This window comes from Rana temporaria, chromosome 1, assembly GCF_905171775.1.
Source record: "Rana temporaria chromosome 1, aRanTem1.1, whole genome shotgun sequence".
Lineage (NCBI taxonomy): Eukaryota > Metazoa > Chordata > Amphibia > Anura > Ranidae > Rana > Rana temporaria.
In genome coordinates this window covers 562,450,683-562,475,342 of record NC_053489.1, presented here as the reverse complement: position 1 = coordinate 562,475,342, position 24,660 = coordinate 562,450,683, and the positions used below count along the sequence as shown (strand labels likewise).

The 24,660-nt window shown below is 44.1% G+C and overlaps 1 protein-coding gene across 3 annotated transcripts in view; it reads left to right on the top strand.

The window, feature by feature from the left end:
- The first annotated feature begins 402 nt into the window (after positions 1 to 402).
- LOC120921675 overlaps positions 403 to 24,660 on the top strand; it is a 40,786-nt gene continuing 16,528 nt past the window's right edge. For 2 of the 3 annotated variants that reach the window (XR_005744928.1, XR_005744927.1), the window contains exons 1-3: positions 405 to 632; positions 6,847 to 6,902; positions 13,411 to 13,521. Coding sequence is in view for 1 of the 3 variants with exons in the window: in XM_040334205.1 (XP_040190139.1) it covers positions 602 to 632; positions 6,847 to 6,902; positions 13,411 to 13,521 (198 nt within the window). In the remaining 2 variants the exon portion in view is untranslated. Of the gene's footprint in view, positions 633 to 6,846; positions 6,903 to 13,410; positions 13,522 to 24,660 lie in introns of all 3 variants that reach the window. The other variant, XM_040334205.1, reaches the window with a different exon arrangement.

The window sequence follows — 24,660 nt, the reverse complement described above, 5'->3', positions numbered from 1 at the left end:
CAAATACCACCAAAAGAAAGCTCTATTTGTGGGGAAAAAAGGACGCCAATTTTATTTGGGAGCCACTTCGCACGACAGCGCAATTGTCAGTTAAAGCGACGCAGTGCCGAATCGCAAAAAAGTGCAAGGTCCTTTACCTGCCTAAAGGTCCGGGACTTAAGTGGTTAAGCCAGAAAGAACTCCATAGAAGTGACACTGTAGGGGTATTTCTATGGAGTAGTTCCAGGCTGGGACACAGTGTGGAGCACACAGAATGAGTCAGGCTCTATGTATGGTCCTAGCAGGCCATGAGATATAAGTGTAAGAACAGTACAATAAATAACACAATATATATACAACTTCTCTCCCCTTACTCTGCTCACATCCGCTCCTCTCATGGGGGACAGCCAGCTTCCCGTCACGTGGTATTCCGCGGTTCCTGCCCCTGCCAGTCACTGGGGGCGGAGCCCTATGTAATGTTATCGCAAGAAACAGCCGCCTGCAGCGCGGAGCTCCTTGACACGTGGTATTCCGCGAGCCCCTCCCCCTCCAGTCGGCGAAGTGCATCACTTAGTTGGGAGTTGTCAGAGCGGTTGGTAGCGGACTACTGGAAGAAAGGAGGATGGCGGAGGCACCGGGAGCAGATAATAGAGGTACGGTACTCAGGACTATCAGTGACCGCCCCCTGCTGGTGTAATGCAGTGTATGACATCATCACCCATCATTTCTTATTACTATGGGGGGAGAACACTGGGACATTGTCTCCAGCTTGGAAGCTGACAATCAGGAACACCCTGACCATTAGATGATGCATTGCACTTGTATAAAGGGGTCACAGACACCCCTTAGAGTTCTACACCCAAGGTGGCGATGTGTGTGCCCACTCCATGTACCTGTCAGCATGGGCGCTGAAATTTTTTCAGGGGGTGGTGCTTTGGCAGCGGCGATACACAGTCGCATTTAACTCTTTCTAAGTGTCCGCTAGCGGCCAAATAGCGCACCTAAAACTATGGTAATTACTAGAGGCCCCGCCTGGTGAGAAGTCATTTTCGCCCCCTCACCCTGCTTGGGCTGCATGGGAGAAGAGGTAAGAAGTCAGCAACCCCCCCCCCCCACCCCCGCTTCTCTTCGCTCGAGAAGCGGGGGGGGGGTGCTGACTTCTTACCTCTTCTCCCATGCAGCCCAAGCAGGGTGAGGGGGCGAAAATGACTTCTCACCAGGCGGGCCTCTAGTAATTTGGGGGGCCCTTCGCAGCTTTGCGGGGCCCTAAGCGCCTTGCATAGTGAGCCTATAGGGCGGATCGGCCCTGCTCCTTCAGCACAGATGAACCTCCCCCTTCAGCACAGACCTCCCCATTCAGCACAGACCCCTCTATTCAGCACAAATGGACCCCTCCATTCAGCACAGATGTACCCCCTTTAAGCACAGCCGAACCCCCCTCCCCCATCCCATTCAGTACCACCCCCCCCCTTGCAACGCCACGGCCAGAAGCTCGCCTCTCTCTCCCTGTTCTAACCTGCCTGTCACCGCTTGAGTTGCGGAGGGGTGTTTTCACTCTTCAACACCTTCTCGATGGGGGGCAATTGCCCCCACTTACCCTATGGAGCGGGCGCCAATGCCTGTCAGAGCTGGGTACCAGCGCATGCGCAGTAGCTCTGCATTTGGGGCACATTGATTGTGACGTCAGTGCTGCAGTTGTGACTCCCCGTGCGCATGCACAGCAGTGTTGTCATCACGGCCCAACCAATTAAACAGCTGGAGAGTGCAAACCCAGAAGGAAGATGGAAGCAGCGGTGACAGCACACCACAGAAGGGCGCCATTTGAAAGGTAAGCTTGTCATTATGTGCTAGTGTGTGGTACATAGGGGTGCCTAGGAAGAAAACAATATAAAGGGAAAGATAACAGGTATTATAGGACTGCCCATGTTTTTTTTGTTTTTTTTTACATGTAGATGATGTTATCCTTTGTATTTGATAAAAGAAAAAAAGAATAAAAAAAAAAAGAATGTGTCGCTGCCATAGCAACAGATCCTGAACAGGGCTGTAGTAAGAACTACCTGAGTTTTCCGCACATGTCAGTAATGTTGCTGACTCTGGTATAAATGCTTGCCAGAATTAGGTGCAGGTAGTTCTAAAAGCAGAAATACATGACATTATTTTCTCCCATGTAGTGGGGCAGTACTGCATGGGTTACCTGCTTGTTTTGTCTAGCTGTAAGGCTATACTTACCTGATCCTCCGGAAAACGACGCTCCCCTACGTCCAGCAATGGACTGTTCCTGTTGTCTTTACATCCACAGCTAGTCTATGGGCACGATGATACCAGGAACAGTCCATTCACAAGACCACTAGAGGGGGGGGCACCACAGCGGGGAAAGGTCTTGCACTTGTAGGATCAGCGGATTAGGTAAGTATATCTCTACTCTGAAATCCCCTAGATAAAAGCGAGCAATTAAACCAGTTAACATTTTTTGAGGGGAATGTCAGCCCAAAAATTAGGGCTCTTTTGAATGCCCCTGAAAGTCGGGTTCAACTCCAGAGACTGATGGTCCCTTGTCGGAAATCCTCCCCCACGCTCTATATTATTCCATTCTATGATCTGCTCTGCCTCCCATTGTAGCCATCAGGCCATTCACATAATGCACTGGGCCCAGTGTTGCCAACCGTCAGTATTTTTACTGGCAGCCAGTAAAAAATGGTCACTTTTCTCCTGCCAGTAAATGCCAGTAAGAGGAAAATGTTGCCAGTAAAAAATATGTCTGTGACGCTCAGTTCGGAACTGCCTGGAGCCGGCCGAGATCATCCAAGTGCCTTTTAGTTAATTTCATGTGTGCATCACCCATTTTAATGTATTTGCCTACTGAGTCTTGTCCCTGAGCACTTACCATATCAAAAATAAAATAAGAAATATGCTTTTTGCCTTAATATCCTTAAATCACATTGCTAATTGCATATTGTACTTTTTGTAGCCTAAATACTGGAATTTGCACTCAAAACTGTAATTTTGTAACTGCCAGTAAAAACTTGGCTGTGCCAGTAAATTTTGGGTGTTGTGTCAGTAAATTTAAATCTGGTAGGTTGGCAACACTGACTGGGCCCTCTCCTAGTAATGGGCGGCCCTATAGGAAGTCAGCGCTGATCTTACCAGCATTACACTGCGAATGGTGGGTGTCAGGGTCGCTGATACTACGCAATCACAGGGGGAATTTATCAATTCTGTCACATGGCAAAGCTGTGCTACACACGACACATCATGCAACAGTTTTATTACAAGGTTACAGTCTGAATCCTACATTCCTTCTTTTGACTGCTCTAAATGAAACCCCACAACACTAATCTCCACAAATAGGAAATTCTGGAACTAAACACCCTAAATGCTCTCATCTCCTCCAACATCCATTGGATCGCTCACCGGCATCTTCTCCTCAACAGGTGACGGGGTGTGATTGGCAGCTTCTTCCAGGTGCTGAGTTTTGATTGGCTGGTGTAGGATGACTTGACTCCTATGCATACTCGCGGGAGACACTCACATTATCCTTGCACACAGGCTCTGACTGCACTGAGAATGTGCTCTGAGCTGCAGATGCATAGCTCATCATACAGTAAGGGGAAAAAGTATTTGATCCCCTGCTGATGTATATTTGCCCACTGACAAAAATAGTCAGCCTATAATTTTATTGGTAGGTTTATTATAACAGTGAGAGACAGAATAACAAAAAAATCCAGAAAAACGCATTTCAAAAAAGTTATAAATTGATTTGCATTTTATTGAGTGAAAAAAGTATTTTATCCCTTCGCAAAACATGACTTGGTACTTGGTGGCAAAATCCTTGTTGGCAATCAGATATTTTTTGTAGTTGGCCTCCAGGTTTGCCCACCTCTCAGGAGGGATTTTGTCCCACTCCTCTTTGAAGATCCTCTCCAAGTCATTAAAGCGGAGTTCCGGCCACAATTTTTCACTTTTTATATATAAATACCCCTGTAATACACAAGCTTAATGTATTCTAGTAAAGTTAGTCTGTAAACTAAGGTCCGTTTTGTTAGGTTGTTACAGCATTTAGACACTTTATAAAATAGAAATTGACTGGGGCCATCTTAAGTGTGGGCATCATGAAGCCAGACTGTATGACTTCCTGGATTTCAGCCTTGCAGATCTCGTACATGCTCAGTGCTGCACAAGCAGTGTAATAGGTTTCAGATCAGGTTTCAGCACCTGTACTGTCCAAGTCACATGATTCTTCGAGACTGGAAAGTTACACCCACTACATTCCCAGGAGTCTGTGCGGTGTAGGTTAGGAAGCTTAAGCACCTAGGTGCAGGAAGTGGGAAGATTAACTATTCTGCCTAGCAACAACACTTTGAAGGCATCTAAAAAAAAAAAAAAAAAATTTCTTAAGACTGGTGACATTTTTTTAAAACTACTGATGTAATGTTATATTTATGGGTGGAACTCCACTTTAAGGTTTTGAGGCGCCAACGCTTAGTAACTCAAACTTTCAGCTCCCGCCACATCTTTTCTATGGGATTAAGGTCTAGAGACTGGCTAGGCCACTCCAGGACCTTAATGTGCTTCTTCTTGAGCCAATCCTTTGTTGCCTTGGCTGTGTGTTTTGGGTCATTGTCATGCTGGAATTCCCATCCATGACCCATTTTCAATGCCCTGGCTGAGGGAAGGAGGCTCTCATCCAAGATTTGACTGTACACGGTGCCGTCCATCGTCTCTTTGATGCGGGAAAACACACCAAAGCATAATGTTTCCACCTCCATGTTTGACAATGGGGATGGTGTTCTTGGGGTCATAGGCAGCGTTCCTCCTCCTCCTCCAAAAACAGTGAGTTTAGTTGATGCCAAAAAGCTCGATTTTGGTCTCCTCTGACCACAACACTGCTCAAGAAAGCACATGTACAGTTCTCCTCTGAATCCTTCAGATGTTCATTAGCAAACTTCAGACAGGCCTGTACATGTGCTTTCTTGAGCAGGGGGACCTTGTGGGCGCTGCAGGATTTCAGTTCTTCATGGCGTAGTGTGTTACCAATTGTTTTCTTGGTGACTATGGTCCCAGCTGCACTGAGATCATTGACAAGATTCTCCTGTGTAGTTCTGGGCTGATTCCTCACCGTTCTCATGATTATTGAAACTCCACGAGGTGAGATCTTACATGGAGCCCCAGACCGAGGGAGAGCGACAGTTATTTTGTGTCTCTCCCATTTGTGAATAATCGCACCAACTGTTGTCACTCTCTCACCAAGCTGCTTGGCGATAGTCTTGTAGCCCATCCCAGCCTTGTGTAGGTCTACAATCTTATCCCTGACATCCTTGGACAGCTCTTTGGTCTTGGCCATGGCGGAGAGATTGGAATCTGATTGATTGATTGCTTATGTGGACAGGTGTCTTTTATACAGGTAACAAGCTGAGATTATGAGCACTCCCTTTAACCACTAGCCGACCAGCCACCGTCATTATACGGCGGCAGGTCGGCTCTCCTGGGCGAGAGCCCGTAGCTATACGTCCGCTCTTCGAGCGGCCACTAGGGGGCGCGTGCGCGCCGCCGGAGGCGCGCGCGCGCGCCCCCCGCTCGCCCCCGACTCCGGTGCGTGTGCCCGGCGGGCGCGATCGCCGCCGGGCACACGCGATCGCTCGTTACAGAGCGGGGACCGGGAGCTGTGTGTGTAAACACACAGCTCTCGGTCCTGTCAGCGGGGGAAATGCTGATTTTCTGTTCATACAATGTATGAACAGAAGATCAGTGTTTCCCCTAGTGAGGCCACCCCCCCACAGTTAGAACACACCCAGGGAACATACTTAACCCCTTCCCCGCCCCCTAGTGTTAACCCCTTCACTGCCAGTGGCATTTTTATAGTAATCCAATGCATTTTTATAGCACTGATCGCTATAAAAATGCCAATGGTCCCAAAAATTTGTCAAAAGTGTCCGAAGTGTCCGCCATAATGTCGCAGTAACGAAAAAAAATCGCTGATCACCGCCATTACTAGTAAAAAAAATATATTAATAAAAATGCCATAAAAATACCCCCTATTTTGTAAACGCTATAACTTTTGCGCAAACCAATCAATAAACGCTTATTGCGATTTTTTTTAACGAAAAATATGTAGAAGAATACGTATCGGCCTAAACTAAGGAAAAACATATTTTTTTTATATATTTTTGGGGGATATTTATTACAGCAAAATGTAAAAAATATTATTTTTTTTCAAAATTGTCGCTCTATTTTTGTTTATGGCGCAAAAAATAAAAACCGCAGAGGTGATCAAATACCACCAAAAGAAAGCTCTATTTGTGGGAAAAAAAGGACGCCAATTTTGTTTGGGAGCCACGTCGCACGACCGCGCAATTGTCAGTTAAAGCGTCGCAGTCCCGAATCGCAAAAAGTGCTCTGGTCTTTGACCAGCAATATGGTCCGGGGGTTAAGTAGTTAAGAGTGCCCCTAATCTTAGCTTGTTATCTGTATAGAAGACACCTGGGAGCCAGAAATCTTGCTGATCGATATGGGATCAAATACTTATTTCACTCATTAAAATGCAAATCAATTTATAACTTTTTTGAAATGCATTTTTCTGGATATTTTTGTTATTCTGTCTCTTACTGTTAAAATAAACTGACCATTAAAATTATAGAATGAATATTTCTTTGTCAGTGGGCAAATGTACAAAATCAGCAGGAGATCAAATACTTTTTCCCTCACTGTAGTTCTCACTGGAATTTTGCCGGCTTAGATAGGTGTATATAGATATAAAAATTTTCACTTACATTTTCATATACTTTCAGCTTTGTAGTAAACAGCATTTGAAATATTTTACATGTTAATGGCTTTGCTTACTTTTTAACTAATCTTCTTCTTTATTTACAGAGAACGTCTTCCAAATTTTGCAGGAGTTGAACAGAAACTCTACTGTCAACTTGGAGGTATATATTTTGTGTCATGATCTAATTTAGGGCAGACCTCCATCCTGCCCGATTCTCTACAACTATTTGAGACTTTTCAAAGATGAGTTCTTTCACCCTTTAACCACTTCAGCCCCGGAAGAATTTACCCCCTTCCTGACCAGGGCATTTTTTTCGATACGGCACTACGTCACTTTAACTGACAATTGCGCGATCATGCGATGCTGTACCCAAACAAAATTGACGTATTTTTTTCCCCACAAATAAGAGGTTTTTTTTTTTGGTGGTACTTGATCACATCTGCTGTTTTAAATTATTTTACACTATAAACAAACAAAAGAGTGACAGTTTTGAAAATAAAAAATTATTTTTTTCTTCCTGCTATAATACATATCCCAAAAAATATCTCTAAAAAAACGAATGTATTCACCACTTTAGATGGATATATATACTCTTCTACATATTTTTGGTATAAAAAAAAAATCGCAATAGGCGCATATTGATTGGTTTGTGAAAAAGTTATAGCGTCTACAAACTATGGAATAGATTTAGGGATTTTTTTTTTACTGGTAATGGTGGAGATCTGTGATTTTTGGCGGGACTGTGACATTGCAGTGGACAAATCTGCCCCAAATGACACTTTTTGGGGACCGGTGACATTATTACATTGATCATTACTATACAAATACACTGATCAATGTATAAATCTGTTAGGGAAGGGGTTGACACTAGGGGGTGATCCTCGTTCTACCTTTGTACACGGCGATCGCAGGTCGCCAGCGGACAATGTGTCTACGAGCACGCTCCCTTGGCATACAGCAGGCGCCTGCTATCTCCCATGCATGGACCGCCGTACAGCTATGACATTTAATGCAGGAGATCTGACCTGCTGCCGTATGATCAGTGCCCTGATTACATCCCTAGATGTCCTCTGAGTGTGAGGCGAGGAGTGCCGATTACCGGCATCTCCATGTTTACATGTGACCGGCTGTGATTTGACACATCCGATCACATGGTAAAAGAGCCACGGCCATGGCTCTTTACAGAGATTGGGGTCGCGCCGTGTCCTAGCAACACAGCTCGGCCACGATCAAGAGCCACCCCACCCAGCCGTCATTTGACGGTGGGCTGGCAGCAAGTAATTACATTTTTTTTTTATTTTGAGTGAATAAGCTTATTTATATGATGAAATAAATAAACAAGTGCTGCGCTATATAAAACATACCAAATGCAAACCTTGTAAATGAAAACAAGACAATGTGAATATACTGTATATTAGTTGTGCAACGGATCGTCATTGATCCGAACGGGTCAACATGTTCGGATCGGCACACCACGAGATCCGCGGATTGAGCTATGCTGCCTTGGCCATAGGAAAGGCAGCGGCTTCGGCCTAGCTCCAGAGCGGCGGCCATCTTGGTACACCCAGTGGCGGCCTAGGTGTAATATCCACATCTCCCCCACTGTAATATTCAAATCTCCCCGCTGTAATATCATATTACAGTGGGGTAGATGTGGATATTGCAGTGGTGGACATTAAAATAATTTAAAAGTGTTATTAAACAAAAAGACAAAACTTATGTTTATTTGTCTTGTCGTTTTTTTTTTTTTTTTTTTTTTTGCTGATCCGAAAAATTATCCGATCCGAACCGTGATTTTTTTTGATCCGTTGTACCCCTACTGTATATGCAAAAAGTCCAAATGAATGGACACTGACCAACATCAGAGTGCAAAGTTGTATATAAAGTGCAAAAAGTTGTGTTAACTAATCAAGTTCAAGTAAATGTAAAAAAAGTCCACTCTAGAGATCACTGTGGATAGAAACCCAGAGCGACCATATGTTCACATTCAATGAAAATCACCAGGGTGTGATGATCCACCATCAAAGGAGGGTAATCATGCTACCAGAGAATGTGGACTCAAATACCAGCGGCACTGATTCATATAAACATATATCCAGAGAAATGATCCATCTGTATCACAACGTGGGACAGCTCCAAGACTCTCACACCATATCACTATGGAGGGGACACCACTCTCTTGGTTGCATCACATGATGCATGAATTCATATAAAAATATATAAAGCATCACCACATAGCGTAAAACCTCAAACTACAATTTTTATTTAAAAAGTACAGAACACTTACAACTAGGGCTGCAACTAACGATTATTTTCGTAATCGATTAGTTGGCCGATTATTTTTTCGATTAATCGGATAATAGCCTTAAAAAAAAAAATTTGGGCCAATTTGTTGTTGGGCAGATTGCAAAACACAAATTGCCGCAAAAACACATTACATACTTTTCTGCAGCTTCTCCATTGAAGTATATTGAACCGAAAAAAACAAAATGGCACCGTTTTGCGTTAAAAAGTCCTTGCCCATTTCAAATACGCAGCAGTCGAAAAAAAATCATGGATGTGAACGTGTCCCATAGGAAAACATGTAAATTAACTGTAGTGTGTTTCTGCAAAAAGCACCAAAAAACAGAGGTGTGACCCCGGCCTGAGATGTTTAGTAACATAATGGGGTTAAAAAAACAAAAATAAGTACAAAAAGAGCAAATAATCGCTACTGTAATTTTTTTTTACTGTGGGACAGTGAAAGTAATATTTACAGTAGCGATTTGCTTTTTTTGTACTATAAAGGGCCAATTTTTGTTTTTTTAACCCCATTATGTTACTGGCCGATTAATCGATTATGAAAATTGTAATCGATTTAATTTCATAATCGATTAGTTGTTTCGGCCCTACTTACAACTAGGGTTGTCCCGATACCGATACCAGTATCGGTATCGGGACTGATACCGAGTATTTGCGGGAGTACTCGTACTCGCGCAAATACCCCCGATACCTAAATAGAATACTCCCCCCCCCGCCGCTGCCGCCGCATCGCGCCGCCGCATCGAAAGCCGCCGCATCGAAAGCCGCCGCATCGCACCGCCGCATCAAAAGCAGCCGCATGGGTTAAACGCCGTGCGGGAACATCACAGCTTTCATTTGAATAGCTGTAGTGTTCCCGCGAGTATAGACACTCCCCCTTGCCCGGGATTGGATGGGTGATCGTGATCTGTCCAATCCCGAGCAAGGGGGAGTTTCTATACGCGCGGGCAAAACAGCTATTCAAATGAATGCTGTGATTTTCTCCATGCGGCGGCAAAGGTATGGGGGACATTGCTGCTAGAGGCACATTGCTGCCAGAGGGACATGGCTAGAGGGACATGGCTGCATATGTGGGGGACATGGCTAGGGGGACATGGCTGCATATGTGGGGGACATGGCTGGGGGGACATGGCTGCATATGGGGGGGACATGGCTGCAATATGTGGGGGGACATGGCTGCAATATGTGGGGGGACATGGCTGCATTTGGGGACACATTTAAAAAAAGTATCGGTATTCGGTATCGGCGACTACGTGAAAAAAAGTATCGGTACTTGTACTCGGTCCTAAAAAAGTGGTATCGGGACAACCCTACTTACAACAAATATGAAGTCACTGCGCTTATCAATTCATCCAAAATAAGTATAGTCACAGAAGACATGTGATGATACGCAATGGCAATGGCCTGGATAGAATTAGAACCAACGTGTTTTGTTTACATAATTTGGGGTAAGGGTCAATAATGGTCATTGCATATAAATAGTCCAATGGAAATTCATGTACAGTAGATATTACCAAGATAATGTATAAATATATAAGGGGTCCATATAGTGAACTTGGTGTTGAGTTATTCACTTTAACCACTCAAGGACCGGACCAATATGCTGCTAAATGACCCAAGGGGTTTTTACAATTCGGCACTGCGTCGCTTTAACAGACAATTGCGCAGTCGTGCGACGTGGCTCCCAAACAAAATTGGCGTCCTTTTTTTCCCCACAAATAGAGCTTTCTTTTGGTGGTATTTGATCACCTCTGCGGTTTTTATTTTTTGCGCTATAAACAAAAATAGAGCGACAATTTTGAAAAAAATGCAATATTTTTTACTTTTTTCTATAATAAATATCCCCCAAAAACATATATAAAAAATGTTTTCCTCAGTTTAGGCTGATACGTATTCTTCTACCTATTTTTGGTAAAATATATATAATTTATAGCGTTTACAAAATAGGGGATAGTTTTATTTTTTTTTATTTTTTTACTACTAATGGCGGCGATCAGCGGTTTTTTTCGTGACTGCGACATAATGGCGGACACTTCGGACAATTTTGACACATTTTTGGGACCATTGTAATTTTCACAGCAAAAAATGCATTTAAATTGCATTGTTTATTGTGAAAATGACAGTTGCAGTTTGGGAGTTAACCACAGGGGGCGCTGTAGGAGTTAGGGTTCTCCTAGTGTGTGTTTACAACTGTAGGGGGGTGTGGCTGTAGGTCTGACGTCATCGTTCGAGTCTCCCTATAAAAGGGATCACTCGATCGATGCAGCCGCCACAGTGAAGCACGGGGAAGCCGTGTTTACATACGGCTCTCCCCGTTCTTCAGCTCCGGGGAGCGATCGCGACGGAGCGGCTATAAACGAATAGCCGCGCCGTCGTCCCGGATCGCTCCCCGCGGGAATCCGACCACCGCATGTAGCGGGGGGGTCCCGATCGGACCCCCGACCCACGTCTAGGCAGGGACGTACAGGTACGCCAATGTGCCTGTACGTGCCATTCTGCCGACGTATATGTACATGCGGCGGTCGGGAAGTGGTTAAGGTCAACACAAAAGTCAAGGGGGCACTCTTTACGTCTTGAGGAAAAAAGATTTCATCTCCAAATACGGAAAGGTTTCTTCACAGTAAGAGCTGTGAAAATGTGGAATAGACTCCCTTCAAAGGTGGTTCTGGCCAGCTCAGTAGATTGCTTTAAAGGGGTTGTAAAGACAAAAATATTTCCCTCTTAAATTAAAGTCTGACAGTAGCTGATAAAGTAAAAAGTAATGTTTTGCATTATAACTAGTTTGATACCTGTTGAAATCGAGCTGTTTTATTCACCTCCAGCACTCCTGAATCATTATTCTCACTGACTTCCTGGTTTGCGGTGCGCATTCATTCTTGCTACATCACGGCCTAATGGGAACTATAGTTCCCATTAGGCTTAGCCTCCATGCCTGTGAGGGATAAGAGAGCATCTTCATGCAGGGCTGTAGTCATAGGGAGGGGGTGAGCACATTCTGCTTTCCACCATGCAAAACAGCTCAGATGCTGGTGGAAAGCAAGAAGAGGAGAGACAGGAAATGGCATTTTCAAACCTGGATTACTGTATTGTGGAGGTCAAAAGGAAAAACGAGGTAAGTGATATTTAAATGCTCTAGCTTACAGCAATCAATTGATCTAATAAAAAACAAACCTTTAGTGTTCCTTTAAGAAAGGCCTGGATTTATTCCTATATGTACAGAATATAACTAATAATATACTAACATTTATAGGTAAAGTTGATCCAGGGAAAATCTGATTGCCTCTCGGGGGATCAGGAAGGAATTTCTTCCCCTGCTGTAGCAAAATTGATCATGCTCTGCTGGGGTTTTTTGCCTTCTTCTGGATCAACTGTGGGTATAGAATTGGGTATATGGGATTGTACGAAGGTGTATGGGTTTTTTTATTTTTTTATGGTTGCACTGGATGGACTTTTGTCTTTTTTCAACCTGACTAACTATGTAACTATAATACGTTGACCCTTAACTCAGAAGATGTCTATGTAGACAAAACGATTCAGGTCAAGTCCTATTCGGAACATTGCGTACCACGTGACTTCTGTGACTATACTTATGCTGGACAAGTTGACAAGTGCTGTGACTTGGTATTTGTTGTAAGTATTCTTTACTTTTTAAATAAACTTTAATTTGCGGTTTTACACTGTTGAGATGCTTTATATATTTTTATATTAATTTACGGATCGTGTGAGGCAACCAAGACAGTGGTGTCCCCTCCATAGTGATATGATGTGCGTATCTTGGAGCTGTCCCACGTTGTGATACAGATAGATAATTTCTCTGGAGATACAGGTTTATATAAACTTATATGACTCAGTGCCACTGGTATTTGAGTCCACGTTCTCTGGTAAGCGTGATTACCCTCCTTTGGTGGTGGATAGTCACACACTAGTGATTTTCATTGAATGTGAACATATGGACACACTGGGTTGCTATCCACAGTGATCCACTGGGATCTGTAGAGTGGACTCCTTTTCACATTTACATGAACTTGTTAACACAACTTTATGCACTTTGCACTTTATATACAACTTTGATATTTGTTAGTGTCCATTAATTTGGAATTTTTGCATATACAGTATATTCACATTGTCTTGTTTGCACTTACAAAGTTAACACTTGTTTATGTTTTATATAGCGCAACACTTGTTTATTTATTTGGGTCGTTACATAATGTTTTGTCAGTTGTGGCACTAGCAGTTTTGAGTTCTAGATTAATAGCGCAGTATTCATTGCATTGGATTTATTTATATGAAAGCCCCTTTTTCATGTCTTGATAATTAAAGAATGGTATTCTGCAATGATCTCAAGTTTTAAAATTTGAATTTCTCAGATTCGTTTACAAGTTGCTGATATTTGGGATCAAAGTATCAGTGAAATTGAACATTTTCGAAGTCATCTTTTAACAGCTTATACGACCAGTGCAGGAAAAGAAGAAAATGGGGTATGTCAAGTTACCAAAATAATTGATATATCGTTACAGTTTTGTATTGTTTTGCATGTGAAGCTTTTAAACGGTCTTTCTTCAAAAAAGAGAAGTATTTCTCGGCTTAAAGCCCATCTCTGAGGAAAGAAAAAAGTCCTTCCTTTCAGTGGGGCTGTTTCTGAACCAAAAATGCTTAAATGCGCATTTAGGTCTGGGGGCACCTAAAAGCAGTTTTACTTACACAATCCCCTGGCAGCCAGTGCTCTGCTTTCCTCCCCCTATGCTTTGGCAAAATACTGTCCCTTTGCATTCATATGTTCAATGCAGGGCTATGGGCTCTACATTGATCTTGATGACATCAGAGGCATCTGAGCCCATAGACCTAAATGAGTGTTCAACCTTTTCTTTAAAATAAGTCTAGCACAAGCAATTCAAACGTTTTATTGTAGCTTACAATTCTTACATACTGAAATGTATTCCTTTTAGACCTCTTTCACACTGAGGTCGTTTTCAGGCGCTTTGGCGCTAGAAATAGCCTCTAAAAAGCACCTGAAAATTGCCTCTCACTCTTTGCAGTGTACTTTCACACTGGGGTGGTGCGCTTGTGGGACGTTATACAAAGTCCTACAAGCAGCATCTTTGGGGCGGGTTGGGAGCGCTGTAAATAGCACTCCTAAAATGCCCTTGCTCATTGAAATGAATGGGCAATGCTTTAAAGGGGTGCAAAACTTGACTTTTTACCTTTTTAAAGGTAAATCCACCCCGCTATCGGCCAAATGGTGGCGCTAAAAAGCACAGAAAAAACGACTGGCGTTTTAGCGCCGCTGTAGTGTGAAAGGGGTCTTAGTGAAATCGCTGAAGTAAATGTCACATACTTAGACAAATCAAACTAAGAATATGATTAAAAGTGCATAAGCAACGGTTGTTATAAGGGAATACATCATACCAGAACCATCAATAAACACACAGACAGCTGAACTTCTGATTTAATTCTGCCCCTGGGAGCCTAATTGTTAAAAGTAATTGGTGGGGCTCCCTGACTAATAAGGAGGAAGGAGGAGTGGGACTCATCTTGAAATTTACAAACAGAGATTTTCGTGTAAATTTCCCCTTATCTCATGATCTACTGTTTATTTATTTTAAGTTTATTTTAGGGACTTTTAGTGAAAAATAATAACTTTTATAAATGTATCTCCCAAAACAGACATGTAGCCCCTTTAACAGAAAAGCAGACTACCTATGTTCTTCAACATGGTCCCCCCACCCCACAGTCCAACATACTCACTGGAAAGTGAATAGGTGCAGCATTGAACTAACTGTTGGATACCATTGCTCTGACCTGAACTCTTAACTGGGGCTAGAGAAAAGGGGCCAGATCCACGTAGCACATCATAATTTTAGTCCGGCGTAGCGTATCGTAGTAACGCTATGCCGCCGCAACTTTGAGAGGCAAGTGCTGTATTCACAAAGCACTTGCCTCTAAAGTTACGGAGGCGTAGCGTAAATCTGCCGGTGTAAGGGCGCGGAATTCAAATGATAAAGATGTGGGCGTGTTTTATGTTCATTTTACTTGACCCGACGTAAATGACGTTTTTTCTGAACGGCGCATGTGCCGTCCGTGGGGGTATCCCAGTGCGCATGCTCCAAATTAACCCGCAACAAGCCAATGCTTTCGACGTGAACGTAATTCTACGCAAAGCCTTATTCGCAAACGACGTAAAATTTTCTAAATTCGACGCAAGAGCGACGTCCATACTTAACATTGAGTACGCCTCATATACCAGGGGTAACTTTACGCCGGAAAAAGCCTTACAGAAACATCGTAAAAAAAACACCGGACGTACGTTTGTGGATTCGCGTATCTAGCTAATTTGCATACTCAACGCGGAAATCGACAGAAGCGCCACCTAGCGGCCAGTGTAAATATGCACCTTAGATCCGACGGCGTACTAAGACGTACACCAGTCGGATCTAGCCCAGCTTCAGGCATATCTTGTTTTGTGGATACAAAACAAAGATACGCCGGAGCAACCTAGAAGTTACGCGGCGTATCACTAGATACTCCAGCGTAACTTCTTTGTGGATCTGGCCCAAGGTCTTTTTGTGTACAGTGAGCATGTGCAGAGTGCTTTCAAAGGCTATGTCTTATCAGGAGATAGATTGAGGACAGCAAAAGATTAAGAGGATCAAACATCCTTTTTACACAATGCGCAGGATTAACCCCTTGGGTTCCACATATTGAGAACCATCGATCCCCCGATATGTTATATTGCACATCAGGGAGCTGCTGCCGTTGTGGGATTGGAGAGGCTTGATTACAAGCCAGTCAAGGTGAGAGGCTGGGGGAAATGGGTCACTAGGAGTCGAGCACCGACACATTCAGGATTGATTGTGGATTGAGGACTGTGGATTTTTCTGCACGTATTCTGGATTGTAATCACATTGCACAGAGACTCACAGCTGCACACTTTTTTTGCACAAAGGACTGTACGTTTTAGGGTTGCAACTAACGATTATTGTTTCGATTAATCGGATAATGGCCTTAAAAAAAAAATTTGTTGGGCAGATTACAAAACACAAATTGCCGCAAAAACACATTACATGCTTTTCTGCAGCTTCTCCATTGAAGTATATTGAACCAAAAAAAGTCCTTGCCCTTTCCAAATACGCAGCAGCTAAAAAAAAATCATGGATGTGAACGTGTCCCATAGGAAAACGTGTAAATGAACTGTAGTGTGTGTACCGTCCCCTTTACTTTCAGTAAGGGCACTACGCTAAAGTTAGTGGGAGAATGAGAGAGGTAAGTTGCTCTCATTCTTAATTGTGTTAAATTTGGCTGTCGCCAAATCTGGATTGTTCTATGGGTCAGACTGCGTTCTAGGGATGCGGTTTCATCCCTGGGCGGCAGGTGGCGCCAGAGAGGTCCAGGCGGAGCCGCTTTTTCTCAGCAGCCAATTAGAGGAGTTTTCCCTCGCGGGGCATGCTGGGGAGCAGTATTTCTGTGGCGGAGACCGTTGTTCTGGGTTCTTCGCGGGTTCCTGGTGCGGCACCCACATTTAGGGTGTGCGCACATCGCGGGCCCCACCACTATGGCCTACCTGGCCTGGGGTCTCGCGCTATGCGGAGTTCCAGACTCTGGGCCCTCCTGGCCTGGAGAGAATGATGCTACCATGGGGCCCCAGTGACTTACTGGGTCCCCACTCTACTGAGGAGATCCCAGGCTGTATGCCGTTCGGTGGGGGATCGGCTTGAGGAGAACCCGGAGGCAGGTTATCCAAAAGGGCTTGAACGAACCATCGGGGATCTGGTGACCGGAACATTGACAGGTACACTAGCACTGTCAACTGGTGACCCTAATGCTAATTACTGGGAGGATTTGCTCAACCATTTAGCTCATCCAAGTACTAGGCCTGTGGCAGAGGTCTCGCTAGAGCCATGTCTGTGGCAGAGGCCTGCTCCTCCCAGCAACCTTAAAGTGACGCTTCGGCTGCCAGGCCTGTGGCAGGGGTCTGTCCGGGGGCACTTCTCCCACTCTGGCTAGAGTGGCGGCGAACTGTATTACTACAGAAAGCAGGATTGCTTTCCTTTACTTCATCAACCTTTCCTGTCTACCTCAAGTTGATGTTGGGCCAAGAAATAAAGCATTCAGAAAACCTTATCTGCAGATTGGAAATTCGCTTATTGCTCTACTCACTACCTTCACCCTAGACAACACATAGAGGTAACTTAATACGCCAATCCCAAAACAATCAGCGGCCTGAGGGGGTAGCGCTACATGTGTTTCTGCAAAAAGCACCAAAAAACACAGAGGTGTGATCCAGGCCTGAGAAGTTTAGTAACATAATGGGGTTAAAAAAACAAAAATAAGTACAAAAGGAGCAAATAATCGCTACTGTAAGGGGTTAATTTTTTTTACTGTGGGACAGTGCAAGTAATATTTACAGTGCTACATTGGAAGGCTTGTACTTAAGCCAGTAGAGGTGAGGGGCTGGTGAGAGCGGGGTCACTCTGAGTGAAACACCTGGCAGTGTTTGCGGTGGATTATTTGTGTCACTATACATTTCAGAAGTTTATGGACTTTAATTATAATTTTTCACCTTCTTTTCTGCATGTCAATGGACAGTTTTATATATAACTATTAAGGACATTTATTCTGAGATTATTTCACATATAAATTGCATGAAGTTTGGTCTATTTATAGCATTCGCACAATTGCACTTTATATTGGATACACCTGTTTATTTGCACATAGTGCTTGTTTTCATTTCTGCTTGGATTTTTATATATTAATTTGTTTGCTACATTTTTTCATTCACACTGGATCTTTTTTACTAGTGGTTTAACACTGTATTTATTTATCAACAAATTTTGTGCACGGAGATAATTTTTTCATATGTGCACACAGTCATCAATATCTTTTTATGTGCTAGTGGATTGATGCTTTCACTGAATATTATATCAACATTTTATTAACAATTTTTTCATTCACGTTATATATTATTTTAGTTAGTGCGCCAGCACTGGGCTCTGGATGGTATCCTTATCATCTTTGCTATTCTTTATATAATATCACTCTTTTCACCCTCCACATCATTCAGTTGATGTTGGGCGGTTATCATTTGGAGTGGAGCACATTTTTATGACTCACAGGAATTGTTACGTTTATTTTATTAATTTTATTATCAGCAAGCGCCATTACACCCCCCTATTTTAACATTTAAATATTTACAGTAGCGATTTGCTTTTTTGTACTATAAAGGGCTAATTTTTTTTATTTTTATTTTTAACCCCATTATGTTACTGGCCGATTAATCGATTATGAAAATTGTAATCGATTAATTTCATGATCGATTAGTTGTCGATTAATCGATTAGTTGTTTCGGCCCTAGTACATTTAGATTTTTTTGGAATTTTATTTATTCTTTTCATTTATTTTGCTATAATACTTTCACTTAAAGCGGATGTGCCACTAAAAAAATATATTAAAAGCCAGCAGCTACAAATACTACAGCTGCTGACTTTTAATATAAGGACACTTACCTGTCCTGGAGTCCAGCACCGTCGGCAGCAGATGACGAGCAATCGCTCGTCATCTTGCTGCTCCCCCCTCCATCCACGGTGAGGGAACCAGGAAGTGAAGCGCTCCGGCTTCACTGCCCGGTTCCCTACGGCGCATGCGCGAGTCGCGCTGCGCCCGCCGATTGGCTCCCGCTGGGAGCCGAGTGTTCCCAGCATACAACGGGGGACGGACGGGATGCCAGGAAAAAACCCGTCCTTTGCCCGTATCGTGTGGCCATAAGTGGGTGCAAATACCTGTCTGTAGACAGGTATCTGCACCCCCCTCCCCCCTGAAAGGTGTCAAATGTGACACCGGAGGGGGGAGGGTGCCGATCAGCGCGACTTTACTTTAGGGTGGAGATGCGCTTTAAGGAATTGTTTGCACTATTTGGGATGCATCCCAATATTTATGTGACATTGCATTACTGGTGACAGTTGTTATCGCATATATACTGCACTGTTTTGGATTTGCACTTTGGACTTTTTTTCACAGCGCTATCATTTGGATTAATTTAATAGGATTTTATAGTTCTATTTTATCCCTTTTGAATATTGTGGATTTTGCACTTTTTATTGAGTTAACAGTTATATTTTAGCAAGCGCCATTACATCCCCTTGCCAATCATATTTGTTTTAGTGTGAGAACACTTATTAGTTGTGGCAGCTGCTTATTCGTATTATTTTAGATCATTTTATATTTCAATTCTCTTATTTTGGTTTGCTACTTTTTGTGTACAATGTCAATCTTAGTTCAGGGGGCTTCCAAGGTGCACAGATGATGTTTTATAATAATATAAAGATTCAGAGAGGTGGTGACATTCCAGTTTAAAGTGAAAACCTAGCCAAACTTGCTGTCATTACTTATCTCCTAACACTGCTTATCTTATAATGTCAGGCTCTTTCAGAGCCCAAATGGTATGTCATTCACATTTTGACTTCCTGGCTCACTGAACTTAGTTTAATTGCAATATTGTAAATCCCTACACTTATCTGGCCAGATCCATAGACCTCTTACAGCTTTCGAAGAAATGTGTGGTCTCAGGTTCCTAGACCTCAATGATCCATGATCTACAAGGAGATTCTCTCACAAGCATGTAGCTTTACCTACTTATACACGAACATGGTCAGAGGATTTGGGGATAAAGACATCCCAAAGTAATTGGCGTACTTCATTTATCTTTACTCTAAAAACCTCGATCTCCAGCTTTATCCAGGAGAAAAAATATAAGTTACTTTCCTGGTGGTATAGAGATCCAGCCATAAAATCTTCCCAAACGCACCTGATGTCTGCAAGAGCTGTCAAAGGTGTGGGAGGAACCCTTCTGCATGTTTGGTGAGAATTTGATCTCATCCCCCCCTTTTGAAAGCGGATTTTCCAGATTTACAGTAAAATGTATGATCACCCTCTCACCCCTCCCCTAAAATGACTCTCGTATCGATTCTTCCGGGCTCAGCTAAATCCCAGAAACTGAACCTTCTCAGGTTCTTTGTGGCAGCGGCACGGCACCTCATAACTAAGTTTTGGAAAATTTAGGTGGATTGACATAATTAAGGACACCTTGCTCATGTAGGAGATGCAGGCAAGAGAAAATTACACATGGGACAAGCATCTTCAACTGTGGCATATGTGAATCCATTATTCTTCTTCCACTGAATTTCTGTGTAGTCTGTCTGCCTAATGAGACTACCTCTCCAGGTTCCTCCGAGGTGGAGTATTATTTGTTGCAGTGGACTACATAACAGAATGTTGCAGCTCAGGTTCTCACCATAGCATTGTTTAGCTGGTAGAATATTCTACCGAAAATATGCATCGCACTCAATATCTACTTCTCACATCCCCCATTGTGTGTGTATGTATGCATGTGAGATAGGGGCCTTAGATTGTAAGCTCCTTGAGTGCTAGGACCGTTGTGAATGTGTACAATATTTAAAGTGCAGTGTAAATTGTCAATGCTATATAGATAATTGTAATAATAAATACACTGCTCAAAAAAAAGGAACACTTTTGAATCAGAACTCCTGGCATATTGATCTGGTCAGTTAAGTAGTAGAGGGGGAGGGGTGTATACAGAGGGGGGTTGTTAATCAGTTTCAGCTGCTTTGCTGTTAATTGAAATTAACAGGTGCACTAAATGGGCAACAATGAGACGACCTCCAAAACAGGAATGTTTTTTCAGGCGGAGGTGTTTGACATTTTTTCCCCCTACTCATCTTTTCTGACTGTTTTTCACAGGGCTGTGGAGTCGGAGTCGAGGAGTCGGGGGAAATTTTGGGTACCTGGAGTCGGAGTCGGCAAACAATGCTCCGACTCCTACTAAATTTAGATTGGAATAAAAAAAAAAAAGCCAGTTTAAATGTGTCCCAATTCACAAAGTTATAATTAATGACTTCTCTACTGTGAGGCCCCATACACACGATAGAATCCATCCGCAGATAAATCCCAGCAAATGGGTTTCTGCGGATAGATTCTATGGTGTGTACACGCCAGCGGATCTCTTTCCGCGGAGAAATCTCCTCTGGGATGGATTCCAGCAGATCGAATATTTGTTGTGCTGCACAACGAATCCATCTGCTGGAATCCATTCCAACGGATGGATCCGCTCGTCTGTACAGACTTACCGGATCCATCCGTCCAAAGGGATTCCCCGCACGCGTCGTAATGATTTGACGCATGCGTGGAATTCCTTATATGACAGCGTCGCGCCCGTCGCCGCGTCATAATCGCGGCGACGGCGCGACACGTCATCGCCAGAGGATTTCCGCGCGGATTTCAATGGGATGGTGTGTACACTCCATCCCATCGAAATCAGCGGATATCTTTGAGAGGATTTATCCGTGGAAACGGTCCGCTGGACCGTATTCGCGGATAAATTCTCCCGTGTGTATGGGGCCTGAGAATAAAGACCAATGCATGCAGTGCCTCACGTAACCACAAAACGAACACGTTAAGTGACCGTGAAGAAGCATGCTTTTCATGTGCTTCACTATATGGCACGCAACGCACAATTAGGAGCTGCAATATTTATACTTTCCATAGTGTTGTGTTCTGCTTTTACAGGGAACGCAGCGTCCATGTGTAACCTAGCCTCTCACTGATAAGGGATTAAATAAATATGTTTTTTGCAGGACTAGAGAGTGAGACACTTGTTTAAGTGAAGGGAATGGAGGGCCAATAGTTCAAGACTGAAGCTGTAAACCATTGGAAAAACTGCTGTCATTTAGCTAATGCTATAAAAACTTGTAAACTCCGATTGTTGGCTTAAACTTTAAACATGACTATGGGATTCTCCTAGGAAAATCATGTTTTAGAATAAATGCCCCTATCTTCAGCAGCAGATTTGTTTTCATTGTGTTTGTCTTTTGCTTAAACTGTGCAATACAGTAGACTGTTGGCTTCCCAGCCAGTAGTCCTGTGGTAGGTTGCGTTTCTTTCCCTCAAGGAATGTATAAAATGCATTCGAATATTAATACAGAGGAGTCGGGGAGTCGGAAGTACATAAAACTGAGGAGTCGGAACATTTATCTACCGACTCCACAGCCCTGGTTTTTCACTAGTTTTGCATTTGGCTAGGGTCAGTGTCACTACTGGTAGCACGGGGCGATACTTGGACCCTATAAAGGTTTCACGGGTAGTTCAACTCCTCCAGGATGGCACATCAATATGTGTCATTGCCAGAAGGTTTGCTGTGTCTCCTAGCACAGTCTCAAGAGCATGGAGGAGATTCCAGGAGACAGGCAGTTACTCTAGGAGAGCTGGACAGAGCCATAGAAGGTCCTTAACCCATCAGCAGGACGGGTATCTGCTCCTTTGTGCAAGGAGGAACAGGATGAGCACTGCCGGAGCCCTACAAAATTACCTCCAGCAGGCTACTGGCTTCAATGTCTCTGACCAAACAATCAGAAACCGACTTCATGGGGGTGGCCTGAGGGCCCGACGACCTCTAGTGTGCTCTGTGCTCACTGCCGGACACTGTGGAGCTCGATTGGCATTTTCCATTAAACACCAGAATTGGCAGGTCCATCACTGGTGCCCCATGCATTTCACTGAGAACGTTATGCTGCCTGTAGCATCGTTCAGCATGACCGGTTTGGTGGTGGGTCAGTGATGGTCTGGGGAGGCATATCCATGGAGGGATGCACAGACTTCTACATGCTACACAATGACAACCTCACTGCCATTAGGTATCGGGATGAAATCCTTGGATCTATTGTCAGACCCTACGCTGGTGCAGTGGGTCCTGGGTTCCTCCTGGTGCACGACAATGCCCGGCCTCATGTGGCAAGAGCATGCAGCCAGTTCCTGGAGGATGAATAAATTGATACCATTGAATGACCCCCATGCTCACCTGATCTTAATCCAAAAGAACACCTCTGGGACATTGTTTCGGTCCATTCAGTGCCACCAGGTTGCACCTCAGTCTGTTTAGGAGCTCATTGATGCTCTGGTCCAGATCTGGGAGGAAATACCATAGGACGCCATTTGTCGTCTCATTAGGAGCATGCCCTGATGTTGTCATGCATGCATACAAGCCGACTTGGAACAAGATAACCTTTCATATGTTTCCACACATTCATGTTTAGTAACTCTACAGGATTGGAGATGCTGAGAGGAACAAGCCTGTAGCCTGACTGAATCCATGTTTGAAATTCTCCAGCATAAGTTCAGCCTACTTTCTTTACTGAAACTGCCCACCTAAGAAAGTTATAGCCTTAGTTAGTTATTGAGTGATTGATAGTAGCTCGATTGACCTGTAGAAGAGGGACACAGCCCCACTGGAGCTGGCCTTGTGACTCAAAAAAGCTAAAACACAAATGTGAAAAAGCCGCATTGAGGTGCATAGTCCTCAAATCATTACAATCTAAGTTGACTTTAAAAAAATAAAATTGTTCTTTAGCAGCAGATTTAAAAGTTTTTTTTCTTTTATATTCAGTGTTTGTCTTAATTGTATTCTTTTGTAATGTTTTGGGAACAGCTAAAAATAAATTTGAATACATAGGGGTTGATTTACCAAAGGCAAATAGTCTATTCACTTTTCAAGGGAAATTTTACTTTGCAAGATAATGTCCCCCTGGCTTTATGAATGTGGTGAAAAACTACTTTGCAAAGAATACCCGGTCACGGGGGGCGTGGCCTGGACATGGCTGAGTGAAGCTGCTTCTCTCTTGAGCTCCCGGCCTTGTCCTCCCCTATACCGGCTAAAAACGCAGGAAAGTCGGCATGCAATCAGCCAGAAAGCGCAGCACTAAAGCCAACACCCGGGTGACCAGATCCAACACACCGGCGAGAGATTTACACCGATATTTCAAGCCACAACAGCAGCCCTCACCTGGAGCCAGGGCGACGACACCACGAGGCACAGCCCAAGCAGCCCTGGCCGCTGCACGGGAAAACGACGAGTGGGCCCTGTCCCCTACTGATCCAGAACCTCCACCCGGACGGGTGGGGATACCGAGACCCCCAGACCTGCATATGGAATCCCCTTTCTCCTCCCCGGGAGGCTCGTCGGCGGAACGGGAGATCAGGGCCTTACTACAGGCCCTACCCACGCGGTCTGACATAGAAGCCCTGATCCTGAAGTTGGAGGAGACTCACCGACGGGATTTTCAGGAGGTCAGAGCAGAGGTGTCCTCCTTGACGGAAAGGGTGACTTCGGGAGAGGTTTCGCTCACTACCCTGGAGCAGCGGGTCTCGAGTCTGGAGCAGGCGAGAGACCACCACAGAGACGCGGCGATCGCCCTGCAGCTCCACCTGGAAGATGTGGAGGACCGGAGCCGACGAAACAACTTACGGCTCCGGGGAATACCCGAGACGGTAGGAGCAGAAGATCTGGACGGGAGGCTCCAGGAACTGTTCCGCGAGGTGCTGGAGGAACCGCTGGCAACGGTGGAAATAGATAGAGCGCACCGCGCCGTAGGCCCCAGAACGGAAGATCAAGATAGGCCTCGAGATGTGATTTGCAGGCTACTGAGATATGCCCAGAAAGACCGCATCGTCCGAGGAGCATGGGAACACGGCGCGGTGTCGGTGGATGGTGCCCCGGTCACGATTCTGCCGGACCTTTCCAGAGCAACACTCCGCCGCAGAGCGATGTTGAAACC